This window comes from Panthera tigris, chromosome A2 (assembly GCF_018350195.1).
Source record: "Panthera tigris isolate Pti1 chromosome A2, P.tigris_Pti1_mat1.1, whole genome shotgun sequence".
Classification (NCBI taxonomy): Eukaryota; Metazoa; Chordata; class Mammalia; order Carnivora; family Felidae; genus Panthera; species Panthera tigris.
The window spans coordinates 161,240,260-161,255,164 of record NC_056661.1 but is presented as its reverse complement, the minus strand read 5'-3'; the positions used below and the strand labels follow the sequence as shown (position 1 = coordinate 161,255,164).

The 14,905-nt window shown below is 47.5% G+C and overlaps 1 protein-coding gene across 4 annotated transcripts; it reads left to right on the top strand.

Moving 5' to 3' along the window:
• The first annotated feature begins 4,799 nt into the window (after nt 1–4,799).
• On the top strand, nt 4,800–9,864 carry LOC102964788 (GTPase IMAP family member 1-like). 4 transcript variants are annotated; one of them, XM_042975205.1, is made up of 4 exons: nt 4,800–4,913; nt 5,095–5,143; nt 7,463–7,511; nt 8,753–9,864. In XM_042975205.1, exons 2-4 carry the CDS (start codon nt 5,141–5,143, stop codon nt 9,622–9,624), a joined length of 924 nt encoding a protein of 307 aa, XP_042831139.1. In that variant the 5' UTR covers nt 4,800–4,913; nt 5,095–5,140; the 3' UTR covers nt 9,625–9,864. The 4 variants fall into 4 exon arrangements, with proteins under 4 accessions (XP_042831139.1, XP_042831147.1, XP_042831142.1 ...); XM_042975213.1 differs by having other exon boundaries at nt 5,095–5,338; XM_042975208.1 differs by lacking the exon at nt 5,095–5,143.
• Nucleotides 9,865–14,905: the final 5,041 nt, after the last annotated feature.

Genomic DNA, 14,905 nt, shown 5'->3' with positions numbered 1-14,905 from the left:
GGACCAGCTGACAGCATTCAGTGATCTGCCCTCTCTGGGATTTACAACAAAGTTGGCACGGTTTCTGCTGTTACCTTCATTTCTTTCTTTTGGTTTCAACTTGACATCTTTTACTGCTTCACTCACATCTTTGTGGAGTGTCTTGAGTGCTTTATTACAAATGATAAACACGGTAAGTAAATCTTTAACGAGGGATAAAGGAAAGACTGTTATATTTATGGCACCATATCACAGCACAGTTTTTTCTGTTATTGTTTCCCACAGTCCCTTGCATTTTCAAGAAATGGGTAACAGGGTGATTTCTCGTAAATTCACTCATGCACAGAAAAACATACATCTTACTTCAGCCCCAGCAATTTCCTGCCCCACTTCTCCCGAGTCTGTCTTCCTCATCAGGCCACAGAGGCAAGGTCACAGGTTCATGTCTTCTCATTTGTGGCTGCTCTTGTGCTCAAAAGGGACTGGGGCAGGAAGGCGGGGCGAAGGAGGAACCCCACCATGGAGGTCTCACTGGCCTCTGCACAGGTAGCTTTTCCCATCTCTCCCCAGGCTAGTGCTGGCCTGAGGATGAGGTGGATGTCTTCCTGGGAATCTCCAACCAGGGCCCGTTCAAAGCAAGCACAGCAGCTAGATCTTTTGACCCTGACGTGGGCTGAACAAGTCAGTTCTGCTCTTTATTAGAACAGGTGCACACGGATGCTGCTATCTTCCAAAATTTTGACCAATTTTTCTACTGTTTGTTTGTTCATTGAATGATTGATTGATTGATTGATTAAAGTTTATTTATTAATTTTGAGAGAGCGAGAGAGTGAGGAGGGGAGAGACAAAGAGGGAGAGAGAGTATCCCAAGCACACTCCATGCCAGCACAGAGCCTGACGCAGGCTTGATTCAAGAACCGTGAGATCATTGTTCTGAGGTGAAACCATGAGTTGGATGTTCAACCAAATGAGCCCCCAGGTCCCCCCAAGTTTTAAAAAATTTTTCGCTCAAAACATAAATAGCAAACAAACAGCCGAGCAGCCTTATTATTTTGACTATTATTTATTTATCAGGAAGATATAGAACGTGAAAGTTGCACTGAAATGACTCATGTCCAAGCTGTGAAAGAATATAAATGACTCTTTGGAAATACAGGGAGAGGCCAGCGTCTCTCTCACCCTCTGCAAGTTCACCATAACTGCAGTTAGTAGGACAGCGGGACTCCGTATAAAGACGGCTGTTGGTAGCACGGTGGTAACTGCTGCCTGGCTCCCTTTTGACGCTGTTTCGTTTAACTATAATAAGACACCACAAGGGGAAGGCAAAACGAGGCAAACTCCAGGCAGCCAGCAGGAAGGAAGAAGGGGAGAGTTGGCAATGTGGCCAGACTTTGACCCAAAACTAGGACAGGCTTCCATATGCCCTGGAGGAACCCTACAGACCTAGTACTGGTGGGACAGCCATAAGTGATGCAACGTATATATTTTCAAAAATATATTAAAGTCTCTTAATGTTGTTCTGAGATCATTCAGCAAACGAAGACAGACCTATTTCAAAAAAAAAAAAAAAGTCTACTAAATAGTAGTAAGAACAGTGAGTCTATGACACTTGACCATAAGCTGCTTCCTCACTTCCAACTCACACTTGGCTCCTCTGGAAGGAAACTGCATTCTGGGAGGCGCGGCCAAAGGTGTGGCTCCCTGTCCCCTCAGTCTTCCAGCAAGAGAGCAGAACCTTGGGAGGAATCAGCTGGCTGTCAGTAGGTTTAACCACCGGGTATAGTGCGGACAGGCAGAGTGGTTACGGAAAGACGCAGAGTGGGGCTAAGACAACTGTCACCTCCCGGGACTGTGCAGGCCCTGGCTGCACCTCCTGAGGAGAGACACCAGAGGTTTCACCCTGCAGGGGAAGCAGACTTCACCAGGAAAGTCCAGCCAAACACGCAAACCCCCTGCACAAAGTTGCAGTGAAGCGACCAGAGCAGATATCCTTGTCTTATCTCTGATCACAGGGGCAAATCTCTCAGCCTTTCATCAAGTATGGTACCAGTGGTGGGAGTTTTCACACTGATTTCCTTCAGTTCTTTCAACATGCTTAGAACTGCTCTTTGGAAGCCCTATCTTTGAATCCAATATCCAGGGCCTCTGCCAGGCAATTCCTGTGGCCTGAGTTTTTCCAGTATATGGGTCACACCTTTCTGTTTCGTTGTACATCTTACAGTTCTTGTTCAAAACTGGGTATTTTAGGTAACATCGTGTAGTGAATCTGGATACTGATTCCCTTTCTGCCTTTCTAGGCCTTGATTTGCTGCTGTCTGTGTGTCCATAAGAATACAAAAATTGCTTTTTTAAACACCAAAATAGAAATTCTGCAGCGAAAAGTATGAGTGAAATGAAAATTTTACTAGTGGGGCTCAACGATAGATTTGAATGGCTAGAACAAAGATTCAGTGAATTTGAAGATGTAATAATTATAAACACACATGAACTTCACAATTGAGCCCCAAAACACAGGAAGCAAAAAATTACAGGTGTCAAGGAGAAATAGACAATTCAACAACAAGCTGTAGACTTCAATGTCCACGTTGACCAACGCGTACCACAGCTAATCAGAAGGTCAAAACAGAAACAGAAGATGTGACCCACAGATAAACCAACTAGACCTAACATTACAGCACTTTACCCAACGAAGTAGATTATGCATTCTGTTCAGGTACACAGAGAACGTTCTCCTAAATATGACCAATAGGCCATAAAATGAGCCTCAATAAATCTAAGAGACTTGAAATCCTAGAGTATAACAGGGGGTATGCTCCTTTACATCAGTCTTGGCAATAATTTTTTGGATTTGACCACAAAAGCAAAGGCAGCGACAGATAAAATGAACAAGTGACATTACACCCAACTAATACGCTTCTGCCTCGCAAAGGAAACCTTCAACAATACAAAAAGGCAGCCCAATGAATGGTAGAAAGTATTTGCAAATCATATATTTGAAAAAGGGTTAATACCCAAAATACATAAAGAACTCATAAAATTAATAGCAAAACCTGAGCAATTTATTTAAAAAGGACAGAGGAACTAAACAGCCATTTTCCCAAAAAGGACATACAAGTGGCACATAGATGCATGAAGATGTGCTCAGTATCACCATCATCAGGGGAAACGCAAATCAAAACCACAATGAGGTATCGCCTCACACCTGTGAGAATGGCTATCATCAAGAAGATAAGAGATTACAAGCGTTAGGGAGGATGTGGAGAAAAGGGAAGCCCTGTGCTCTGTGCATGGGACGCAAATTGGTGCAGCCACTGTGGAAAACAGTATGGACGGTCCTCCAAAAATTATAGGTAGAATTACATTTGATCCGGCAATCCCACTTCTGGGTATTTATCCAAAAGAAATGCAACCAAGATCTCAAAGAAAGATCTGCACTCACAAGCTCCCTGCAGCATTGCTCACAATAGCCAAGATGTCGAAGCAACCTAAGGGTCCATCTGTAGGTATATATATATTGTTCTGTGAAAAGAAAGAGGAATATCTTGTCATTTGCAACAACAGGGTCGAACTTGAGGGCATTATCGTAAGTGAAACAGGTCGAACAGAGAAAAAAAATACTGTATGATATCACTTTTATGTGGAATTTTAAAAAGCCAAACTGATAGAAATGGAGAGTAGAACGGTGGTGACCAGGGACTGGGGGATGGGGGGATGGGGAGACATTGGTCAAAGAGTATAAAGTTCCAGTTATAAGATGAATACGTTCTGGGGATCTAATGTACAGCCCAGTGATTATGGGTCATACCACTGTATCATACCTTAAGTGTTACTAAGAGAGTAGATGATCTTAAATGTTCTCACGCAAAAAAAGAGTAATGGTAAATATGTGATGTGATGCAGGCGTTAGCTAATAATACTGTGCTGGCAATTATTTTGCAATATGGAAGTGTATCAAATCAACACATTGCGCCCTTAAAATTACAGTGTTACACTTCAATTATATCTCCATAAAGCTGGATAGGGTGTGGGGGGATAAGGTGGAGGGCCATGGGTTAGGTATCTTCACTAGAGAGAATGAACTGGCAAGACTGGCTAAAAATCAGGCCCCAGAGCATTAGGTTCAGGTTTAGTGAAAGTCCTCACTACACACGGGGAGAGGTGACTCCAGAAACTGTAAGTGAGTTAGGCAAGATCACAGAGTTGATTCCAGAACAAACCAGGTCCAGGGTACATAGCACCATACGCTGTTGTAGCCTTCTCTCCACAAATTGTCTGGCTATTTTACTCTCTCATGACCTCCTGAGAGGAGAAACAGACACTTGGGTCAGAGATACCAACTTGAGGCTAGACTAAGTCTCCTATGAATTCCATCCTCTTCCTGCTGTCTGATCTTTAATAGCTGAAAAGACCTCTTTTTCTTTAGGAATGAGGAGATGGCAGAGGACCACATGGGTGGCCTTGTCCACACTGATGTCCAGTCAAGGATTCCTCCCTGATTCCTGGGGAAGGAGACTCTCAAGAGGCCATTTTCTAGGAAAACACCCAAAAAGCAAAAGGCAATTGGACATAAGAGTACTGGGCAGAGGCCAAAACTGAGAACAGGCCTCAGAAATCTAAACTGCCCTTCACTGAGGTTACACCCCTCCCGGGAACAAGATGTGCTGCCACAGTGACCTTCAGAAAGGATCAGCACAGTGCCAAGCAGGGGGTGGGTTGCTCAGTGGAAACAATGCAAAGGCACCACTCGCTGGCCCACCTGGCCCATGTCCTGTCCCTTTAAATCGGCACCACTGGGACCTCCCTCCCTGGGCTCTGAGACTTCCTCCCTGTGCTGTGCTGGCAGGAACAGCCTCTGTACTCACAACCCAAGGCACAGCACCAGGTCCCGGGTTTCTGCAGCCAACAGCAGAGCCTGTCACCACTTCGGCTCGAAGGTGAGCACACAGGGGAAGGAAGGGAGCCACCTGGGGCAGGGGGGAGTGGATGAAGTGGGGGGGGGTCAGGGGGGCTCTAAGGAGTTCAGGGCCTGGTTGCAGCTCACTGAGTGGGCGCCTGCATTCTACTACCTCCCAGGAAGGGGAGCGGGATCTAGAAAGAATAACTTCACCCTTGCAGGCTTTTCAGGGAGCTCTGAGTTTCAGAACAAGCAAGTGAAGAAGAAATGGTAAGCATCTTCTCCAGCCGTGGAGTGCGCACACTTTTACTTGGGACTACGTACTTCGTCCTGCCCTGCTCCTCGCCGGGTCAGAAAGGTGTTTGCTAGAAGCACTGCCAGGGCTGAGCACGCTGGAGAAGGCTGCAGATACTCCCTCTGAGGGCATGTGCAGCCAAGGAGAGAGACATTTCTGAGGAAAAACAAGTGAGTCTAACCTCAGAACACATCGCAGAGTGGAAATCGTGTCTGTGAGCCAAACCCCACTCACACCCTCCACTTCCTCAGCCCTGTGCACCCCCAGTGACTTGCAGGAGCCAGCAAGAGTTATGAACATGGTCTTCAGACCTCTGCAGTACACGTGCTTGTGTGTCCTTGCACATCCCTTCCCCCGCCCAAGCTGCCCAGGGCTCTGTGCGCTGGAGCCCTCTTCATCCCCACACACTGGCTATAAAGGAAGGGCTTAGACAGGATGAATGGCTCAGAAACTCAAAGCAGGGACCCAATGCATTAGAATCACTCAGGGGGTTGAGGAGGGTGCCTCGGTGGCTTGGTCCATTAAGCTTTGAGCCCTGGGATGGATTCTGTGCTGGATGGATTCTGTGCTGTCAGTTCAATGCCTGGAGCATGCTTTGGATTCTTCGTCTCCGTCTCTCTCTCTGACCCTCCCCTGCTCTTGCTCTGTCTCACCATCTCTCAAAAAAATAAGTAAACAGTAAAATAAATTTTTTTATAAAAAAAAATCCCTCAGGAAGAGGGATGAGAGATACCGTTTTTTTAACGTTTATTTATTATTTATTTATTTGTTTGTTTGTTTGTTTTTGAGACAGACATGTGAGCAGGGGAGGCACACATGAAGAAGAAGGAGAGAGAATCCGAAGCAGGCTCTGTGCTATCAGCACAGAGCCTGATGAAGGACTCAAACCCACAAACCATGAGATCATGAGCTGAACCCAAATTAAGAGTCAGATACTTAACAGACTGAGCCACAAAGGCACCCCCTTTTTTCTTATTAAAGTGCAGATCTATGAAACAAAATGTCAAGTATATATTTTAAAGACTCCCATAGATACTTCCCAAAGACAGCAGGTTCAGGAAGCAGGGGACTACATGATATCCAATCGCATTTAACATGCTAGGTGTCTCCATGTTCTACATCAGTCAATGACTCCAAGCCTCTAAACCCCAGATGTCAGCTCTCAGAAACTCTGGAAGAATTTTTTAAATCCCATCCCAAACCATCGCAAAACTTTGGGAAGTCCCATAGGGGCCAGGAGTCCAGTGGATTTCCTAGAGCACACTTGGTCAGTTCCCTCATCGATAAGGACTTCTTGCTTTAGCTAAATTCTTGTTCTTTGCACTGAATCTTCTGGCTGTTTCTTCAGTTCTGCTGTGCAGTCAGTTATGGGAGTTTGCTAATTTTTACACACAAGATCACTACTCACCTGAGGCCTGTGGGATCAACTTTACCAAGGGCTTTGGGGAGCTGAAAGGGGCGCTACGCAGAAGACAAACCTGTCATCTAACTGGTCAGAGACAAGTTATCAATCAACCCTTCCCTTTGCTTGTCCTTGTGTGTTGCCCATGGGACACAGCACGGTCACCTGCATTAGCCAGGTGTTGCCATGAAGAAGTAGCATTTGAAATGGATGGCGGAGCACAGACAGGACTCAGACAGAAACGTGGGAGAGAATGAGTGGTCATGGGGGTGAGCGCACAGGTGGGCTGGAAAGGCCCTGAAACCTGTCCTCTGCGGAGCAGCTGACCCAGAAGGGGAGTGAGTGGCACACAGGGCTGGCGAAGCAGACAGAGCAGAGCTGCGCCCTTGTGACCAGGTCCTCGTGAGATCAAGCAGACTGCATCACTGAGTGGCTATCTGTAGTAAATCCTGCCGGACTTGGGGTCATCGCTTAGTTTGAGAGGCCTCAGATTCGGGGCAGGAACACCAGGAGCCGGAAGGGAGTGTCCCATCTCTCCAGCACACAGGTCATATTTACACAAATGACACAAGCCGAATTCTTTGGTCTTTGGAGAGCAGAACACAGGTTCTTCAGATCAGCACGGGAGATAGGTATCTTTCCCAATTTTCAACCAATGAGGCTCACCAAAGGTTCTCACGGTTTGGTTCCAATACCAACCAGGTCCTTCCAGGCTTCTTCCCCAAATTCTGATTGATGTTCAGCGCAGGGCAGGAAGCATGACCTTTCATTGGGATGTCACCAGCTCTTTGGACCTTGCCTGAGCCACCTTAGGTAGTTATACCTATTCGATAAACAAATGAATGATTGAAGGAATGAAGGAACTAACAGGTTGTGTTTGGAACTCTTTCAGGTGGGCATGGGAGGACGCAAGATGGCCAGAGATGAAGAGAATGCCTACGGTAAGAACTGATCTCAGTGTGTACTTGCCCCTAGGTGTCAGCTCTGGGTCACAAGGCCATGGGCTAACTCAAGACTGAACAGACACATAGGGGCACCTGGGTGGCTCAGTCGGTTGAGCGTCTGACTCCAGCTCAGGTCATGATCTCGCAGCTCATGAGTTCGAGCCCCACGTTGGGCTCTGTGCTGACAGCTCAGAGCCTGGAGCCTGTTTCAGATTCGTCTCCCTCTCTCTCTGTCCCAACCCACTCGCATTCTGTCTCTGTCTCCCTCAAAAATAAATAAACATTAAAAAAAAAAAAAAGACGGAACAGAGACAAATCCCAGACATGTCCCCATGCTGGGGTGAAACAGCTAGAGTCCCAGCTTTGCATTTTTGCTGGACCTCTGCTCCTGACCTACTGTAGGATATTAAGTGCCTTGACCAGACTGTGCCTTGGGTCCAAAGGGTACACTGAGGATAATACATCTACTCCGATCCCCACGGAAGATGTGGAGGGTTGAGATCATGGACTGGAGGGAACACAGTTTACCAGGTAGACTGTGTCAGTGAACAAGGATGGAGGGTTAACTGTGTCTTACCGGAAGCAGGTTTACTAGAGAGAAGAGGGAGGAGGAGGGGAAGTGGAGGAAGGGAAGAAAGAAAGAGATCCTGTCACCTAATGCTCTGAGCAACCCTGGGAGAAACAACTCTCTGTCACCCCTCCCAATATGCAGAAGACGTTGAACGCTTAGTCTAAACTCGCCCAAGGTTCCACAGCTGGCACATGCGGGGCTGTGATTCCAACCCGGGGTGTCTGGGACTCCAGACAGCCCTTCACTCCCAGGCCTTCTGTGCCCTCCCGCATCTCCTCGCTGGGATGGCCCCTGGGAGAAGTCTGGCAGAGGCCTGGGAAGTCGTCGAGCACGGAGCAGCTCTGCAAAGTGCGGACGACCAGAGGCAATGTCAGCTGAAGTCATGGCCTGCGACCATCGAGGGGGACCCTCCAGAGCAGTGTGCACCCGGTGCCGGAGCATGGACTGGGGGGCAGGTGCACGCACTGGAGCCAAAGATGGAAGAAAGGTGGCTAAAGATGCCCCCGGAGCCGCACAAGCTCTAACCAGAGCGCCTGGGAAAGGCCTGTTGGACAAGCAGAAGCGGGAGGCGTCGGTGCCCTCCTCCGTTCAGGAGGCACCCCGGAGCCCCGGTGGAGCGGGACGCGAGCTCTCAGGCCGGCGGCCCACGCCTACTCTGTCCTCACAGGTTCCCAGGACCCGGACGACCAGCAGCAGCCGCTCGCGCAGGAGCGCAGGCTCAGGCTCATCCTGGCCGGCAGGACCGGAGTGGGCAAGAGCGCCACGGGCAACAGCATCCTGGGCCACAGGCTCTTCCCGTCCAGGCTCGCGGCCACCCCGGTGACCAGAAGCTGCGCCCTGGGGAGCCGGAGCTGGGCCGGGTGGCGCGTGGAGGTCACCGACACCCCCGACCTCTTCACCGCCCAAGGCCGGCACGCGGACCCGGACTGCACCGAGCGGGCCAACTGCTACCTGCTCTCGGCGCCCGGGCCGCACGCGCTGCTGCTGGTCACGCAGCTGGGCCGCTTCACCGCCCAGGACGAGGAGGCGGCGCGCGGCGTCCGCGAGCTGTTCGGCGCCGGCGTCCTGGCGCGCGCCGTGCTCGTCTTCACGCGCCGGGAGGACCTGGAGGGGGGCTCGCTGCACGACTACGTGCGCGCCACCGACAACCGCGCGCTGCGGGCCCTGGTGGCCGAGTGCGGCGGCCGCGTGTGCGCCCTGGACAACCGGGCGGCGGGCGCCGAGCGCGATGCGCAGGTGGGCGAGCTGCTGGCGCTGGTGGAGCGGCTGGCGCTGGAGCACGACGGCGCGCCCTTCACCGACGACGTGTACGGCCTGGCGTGGGCCCGGCGCCACGCGCGTCCCGAGGACACGCTCTGCCTGGTGGCCGCGGGGCTGGCGGCCCGCGGTCTGGGGCGGGGGTGGGGGCGGCAGTGGGGGCGGGGGCGGCGCTGGCTGGAGGCCGCGAAGCGGGGGTGGCCGCTGGCGCTCCTGCTGCTGGGGGGCGCACTGTTACTTGTCCTGCTGCTTCTCCAGCGGGGGGCTCCAGGCCCAGATTGAAGGAGCTGCCCTTCCAAATGCGGGGAGCCTGGAGGGTAAAGGGGCTGGGTCAAGGCGCTGAGGGGAACTTAAACCCAATTTCAAAGGAAACCTGGAGTTTCAGACTGGGAGTCTTAATGACTCAGGACGCCTTGGACACTGTATCGACTTTGCAAAGGCTCAAGTTCACTTTTAGCATTCAAATGTCACTTTTGATTATATGTACACTATTCAAATAAATGTGGTGAACTTTCAAATGTCCTTAATTCATTTTAGTAGTTTGGATGTATTTTTCCTTCTTGAAAAAATAGTGCATTGACTGGTAGTGTTTTATATAGAAAGTGGATTCATGGCAAAGGGAAACAAACATTTGTGTGCGTGTGTGAGCATTTATCAAAACGTAGACACTGCCTTAGTTCGCTTGAGTTGCTATTAAAAAAAAACAACGGGAAAGCTCTCAGTTTTTCCCCATTGAGGATGATATTAGCTGTGGGCTTTTCATAAATGGCCTTTATGGTGTTTAAGTATGTTTATTCTATCCCAACTTTCTCCAGGGTTTTTTTTTTTTTTAAGAAAGGATGCTGAATTTTGTGAAATGGTTTTTCTGCATTGATTGACAGGATCACATGGTTCTTTTCTTTTCTTTTATTAATGTAATGTGTCACACTGATTGATTTGCATATGTTGCACCAGCCCTGTAGCCCAGGAATGAATCCCACTTGATCATGGTAAATAATTCTTTTTATATTCTGTTGAATTGGATTTGCTAGTATCTTACTGAGAAGTTTTGCATCCATATTCATCAGGGATATTGGCCTGTAGTTCTCTTTTTTTTGCTGGGTATCTGTCTGGTTTAGGAATCAAAGTAATGCTGGCTTCATAGGATGAGTCTAGAAGTTTTCCTTCCCTTCTATTTTTTGGAACAGCTTGAGAAGGATAGGTATTATCTCTGCTTTAAATGTCTGGTAGAATTCCCCAGGGAAACCATGTGGTACAGGGCTCTTATTTGTTGGGAGATTTTTGATAACTGATCAAACTCTTTATTTCTTCCAGGTTTGAGTTTTGGAAGTGTGTGGGTGCTTAGGAATTTGTCCATTTCTTCCAGGTTGTCCAATTTGTTGGCATATAATTTTTCATGGTATTCCCTGAGAATTGCTTGTGTTTCTGAGGGTTTGAGATCAGTATCACGACAGGGATATCCACACTCACCGCTGTGTTTACCATGGTGTTGGAAGTTCTAGCATCAGCAATCAGACAACAAAAGGAAATCAAAGGCATCAAAATTGGCAAAATGAAGTCAAGCTTTCACTTTTTGCAGATGACATGATATTATACATGGAAAACCCGATAGATTCCACCAAAAATCTGCTAGAGCTGATACATGAATTCAGCAAAGTCACAAGATACAAAATGAATGTACAGAAATCAGTTGCGTTCTTATACACCAATAATGGAGCCACGGAAAGGCAAATAAAGAAACTGATCCCATTCACAATTGCACCAAGAAGCATAAAATACCTAGGAATAAACTTAACCAAAGATGTAAAAGATCTGGATGCTGAAAACTATAGAAAGCTTATGAAGGAAATTGAAGAAGACATAAAGAAATGGAAAAACATTCCATGCTCATGGATTGGAAGAATAAATATTGTTAAAATGTCAATACTACCCAAAGTTATCTACACATTCAATGCAATCCCAATCAAAATTGCACCAGCATTCTTCTTGAAGCTAGAACAAGCAATCCTAAGATTTGTATGGATCCACAAAAGACACTGAATAGCCAAAGTAATATTGAAGACGAAGACCAAAGCAGGAAGCATCACAATCCCAGACTTTAGCCTCTACTACAAAGCTGTAATCATCAAGACAGCATGGTATTGACACAAAAATAGACACATAGACCAATGGAATAGAATAGACACTCCAGAATTGGACCCACAAAAGTATGGCCAACTAATCTTTGACAAAGCAGGAAAGGATATCCAATGGAAAAAAGTCTCTTTAACAAATGATGCTGGGAGAACTGGACAGCAACATGCAGATGAATGAAACGAGACGACTTTCGTACACCATTCACAAAAATAAACTCAAAATCGATAAAGGACCTGAATGTGAGACAGGAAACCATCAAACCCTAGAGGAGAAAGCAGGAAAAACCTCTTTGACCTCAGCCGCAACAATTTCTTACATGACACATCTCCAAAGGCAAGGGAATTAAAAGCAAAAATGAACTTTTGGGGCCTCATGAAGATAAAAAGCTTCTGCACTGCAAAGGAAACAAGCAACAAAACGAAAAGGCAACCAACAGAATGGGAAACAATGTTTGCAAATGACATATGAGACAAATGGACAGTATCCAAAATCTATAAAGAACTCACCAAACTCCACACCTGAAAAACAAATAATCCAGTGAAGAAATGGGCAGGAAACATGAACAGACACTTCTCTAAAGAAGACATCCAGATGGCCAACAGGCACATGAAAAGATGCTCAACATCACTCCTCATCAGGGAAATACAGATCAAAACCACCCTGAGATACCACCTCACGCCAGTCAGAATGGCTAAATGAACAAATCAGGAGGCTATAGATGCTGGAGAGGATGTGGAGAAACGGGACCCCTCTTGCACTGTTGGTGGGAACACAAACTGGTGCAGCTGCTCCGGAAAACTGTGGAGGTTCCTCAAACAATTAAAAATAGAACTACCCTATGACCCAGCAATAGCACTGCTAGGAATTTACCCAAGGGGTACAGGAGTGCTGATGCATAGCGGCACTTGTACCCCAATGTTTATAGCAGCACTTTCAACAATAGCCAAATTATGGAAAGCGCCTAAATGTCCATCAGCTGATGAATGGATAAAGAAATTGTGGCTCATATACACAATGGAACACTAGTTGGCAATGAGAAAGAATGAAATATGGCCTTTTGTAGCAACGCGGATGGCACTGGAGAGTGTTATGCTAAGTGAAATAAGTCATACAGAGAAAGACAGACACCATATGTTTTCACTCTTATCTGGACCCTGAGAAACTTAAGAGATGACCATGGGGGAGGGGAAGGAAAAAACAAACATTAGAGAGGGAGGGAGCCAAACCAATAGAGACTCTTAAAAACTGAGAATAAACTGAAGGTTGATGGTGGGTGGGAGGGACGCAGGGGGTGATGGGCATTGGGGAGGGCACCTGTTGGGATGAGCACCGGGTGTTGTATGGAAACCAATTTGACAATAAATTTCATATTAAAAAAATAAAAAATAAAATTTAAAAAAGCACAGACTGGGCCACTTGTAAATAGCAGAAGAATTTTCCCCATGGTTCTAGAGGTTGGAGGTCCAAGATGGAGATGTGATTTCAGTCAGGATCTGGTGAGAGACCTCTCTGGGTTGCAGACTGCTGACTTCTGGCTGTGTCCTCACATGGTGGAAAGGATGAGTCAGCTTTCTGGGGCCTCTTGTAGAAGGGCACAATTCTCACTCATATGGGATCTACCCTCTTGACTGACTCACCTTCCTAAGGCCCCAGCTCCTAAAACCATCTTGGGCACGAAATTTTCAATATATGAAACCTGCGGGGGGACACAAACATTCAGACCAAAGCAGACACTGACCCTCCTTAATACTGTCCTAGCTCTCATACCCAGCTAGATCTGGCCCTTTGTGACCCTTGGATGTTTTATTATCACCCGTGAAAGTGATGTCAGGGTCATACATATTAATGTTTACTTCTGAAACATCGGTTTATTTCCTTTACAATAATTTACTGCCAAAAAAGAGAAATAACTATAGTGAAAATAACACAGTTCCCAAGTTTCTAGCATTTATTATGGCTGATGTCTTTCCAAAGTGAAGTCGAAATTTGGGGAATGTCTTCATTGTGCTTCTCAAATGGATTACTATGCAAAAAAACAAAACAAACAAAACTAAACAAAACAAAATCCAGAGGTCGTCTCACACAATGGAGAAAGAGGGAGCCACAGGTGCACTGGTGGAAAGCCTCAGACCCCGACATTCCACTGCTATGGTGGTCCCATGGAGTTCAATGGGGGAAGGCCAGCCCATGAAAGTGCTTGATTGCCACATCATTAGAAAATCAGATGCCACCCTTAGGTTGTGTAACCAACCCATAGGGTTTCCTTATTACTCTGTCAGAATGTGACAAAACACTTTCAAGGAAGTTGGCTCCTCTCTTCAAATCAGCCATGCTCTAGTCCGGAGGTGTGGTTGCAACAGGAGGCACCTACTCACCCGGCCCAGGGTTCAGGGGCTGGAAGGAAGGTGGTGTTGGCGGGAAGTGGGGGGCAGCTCCACGTGGAGAAGGTGGTTGTTGGGGGGACCCCTAGGGCCATCCCAGTTCCACGTGGATTAGAAGACACCGCGCGACTGTGCTTAGATGCCACTAGTTCCTAGGGCGCCAGAGTGGAGGTGGCACGTTGGACTTCGGGGTTGTGGTGAGCTGGGTCAGGAGGTCTGAGGGCTCTAGTGGCCCTTGCAGTGAGCTGGGCTCGGTGAAGTGCCGCTGGGCGGAAGTCCGCCATTAATCTCCATCTTTAGCCTCCTCAGCAGCCCTGCGGGGCTCACATGGGGGCTCTGAGTGAGGGGGGAATCCCTTCAGTAACCCGGCAACTCGGGGACCCGCGGGGCGAAAGGGAGGGGGCTGGGGTTGGGGGAACGGCCGCTGTCCTCAGCTCTGCCTCCAGGGCCGCGTGTGCATGAGCACGCACTGTGGGGCTGACTTCAACCCGTCATTCTTTCATTTCACGTTGTCTTGTGCACACGTGTCCACACAAACCCTCCAATTGTTGTCTGTTTCTGTCTTGTTTGCATATAGAAAAGGGACGTTAAAATAAATATAAGTATTATGGCTTTTAAATTCGCATACGGAAATGTATGCTTGAATCAAAGGAAGGCTTCGACATCCACGGGTAAAAAGCTCTACTTGGGACATCGCGAGGGCGTGTTAGAAGGAGTAGCAGAGAGAGCAGGGTGTGGCACGTGGCACCGGACTTGTGTCTGTCTCAGAGCCATCCTTATGCACCTGCTCCAAGAGGTGCGGCCAAAGGGGTTCCATTTCTTTATTGACATGATCACATTAATGTTCATCTTGATAGCTTTCGTGTATGATGAAATAATATGATGAAACCACTTTGTAGGTTAAATTCCATAAAACTGTGATACAGAATCATCAAATCCAAGAGGAAACTTTAAGTAATAGTAAATGCTCATGAATTAAAAAAAAAAAAAGATTTCATAAACAGATACATTTCACACTCATACATACTCCACAGGTATTATTCACA

What these genes read in the sequence shown, in the direction of transcription:
- LOC102964788 (XM_042975205.1), top strand. An exon ending in AGATGAAGAGAATGCCTACG is followed by an intron (nt 7,512 to 8,752) that starts GTAAGAACTGAT and finishes CTGTCCTCACAG; the next exon opens with GTTCCCAGGACCCGGACGAC.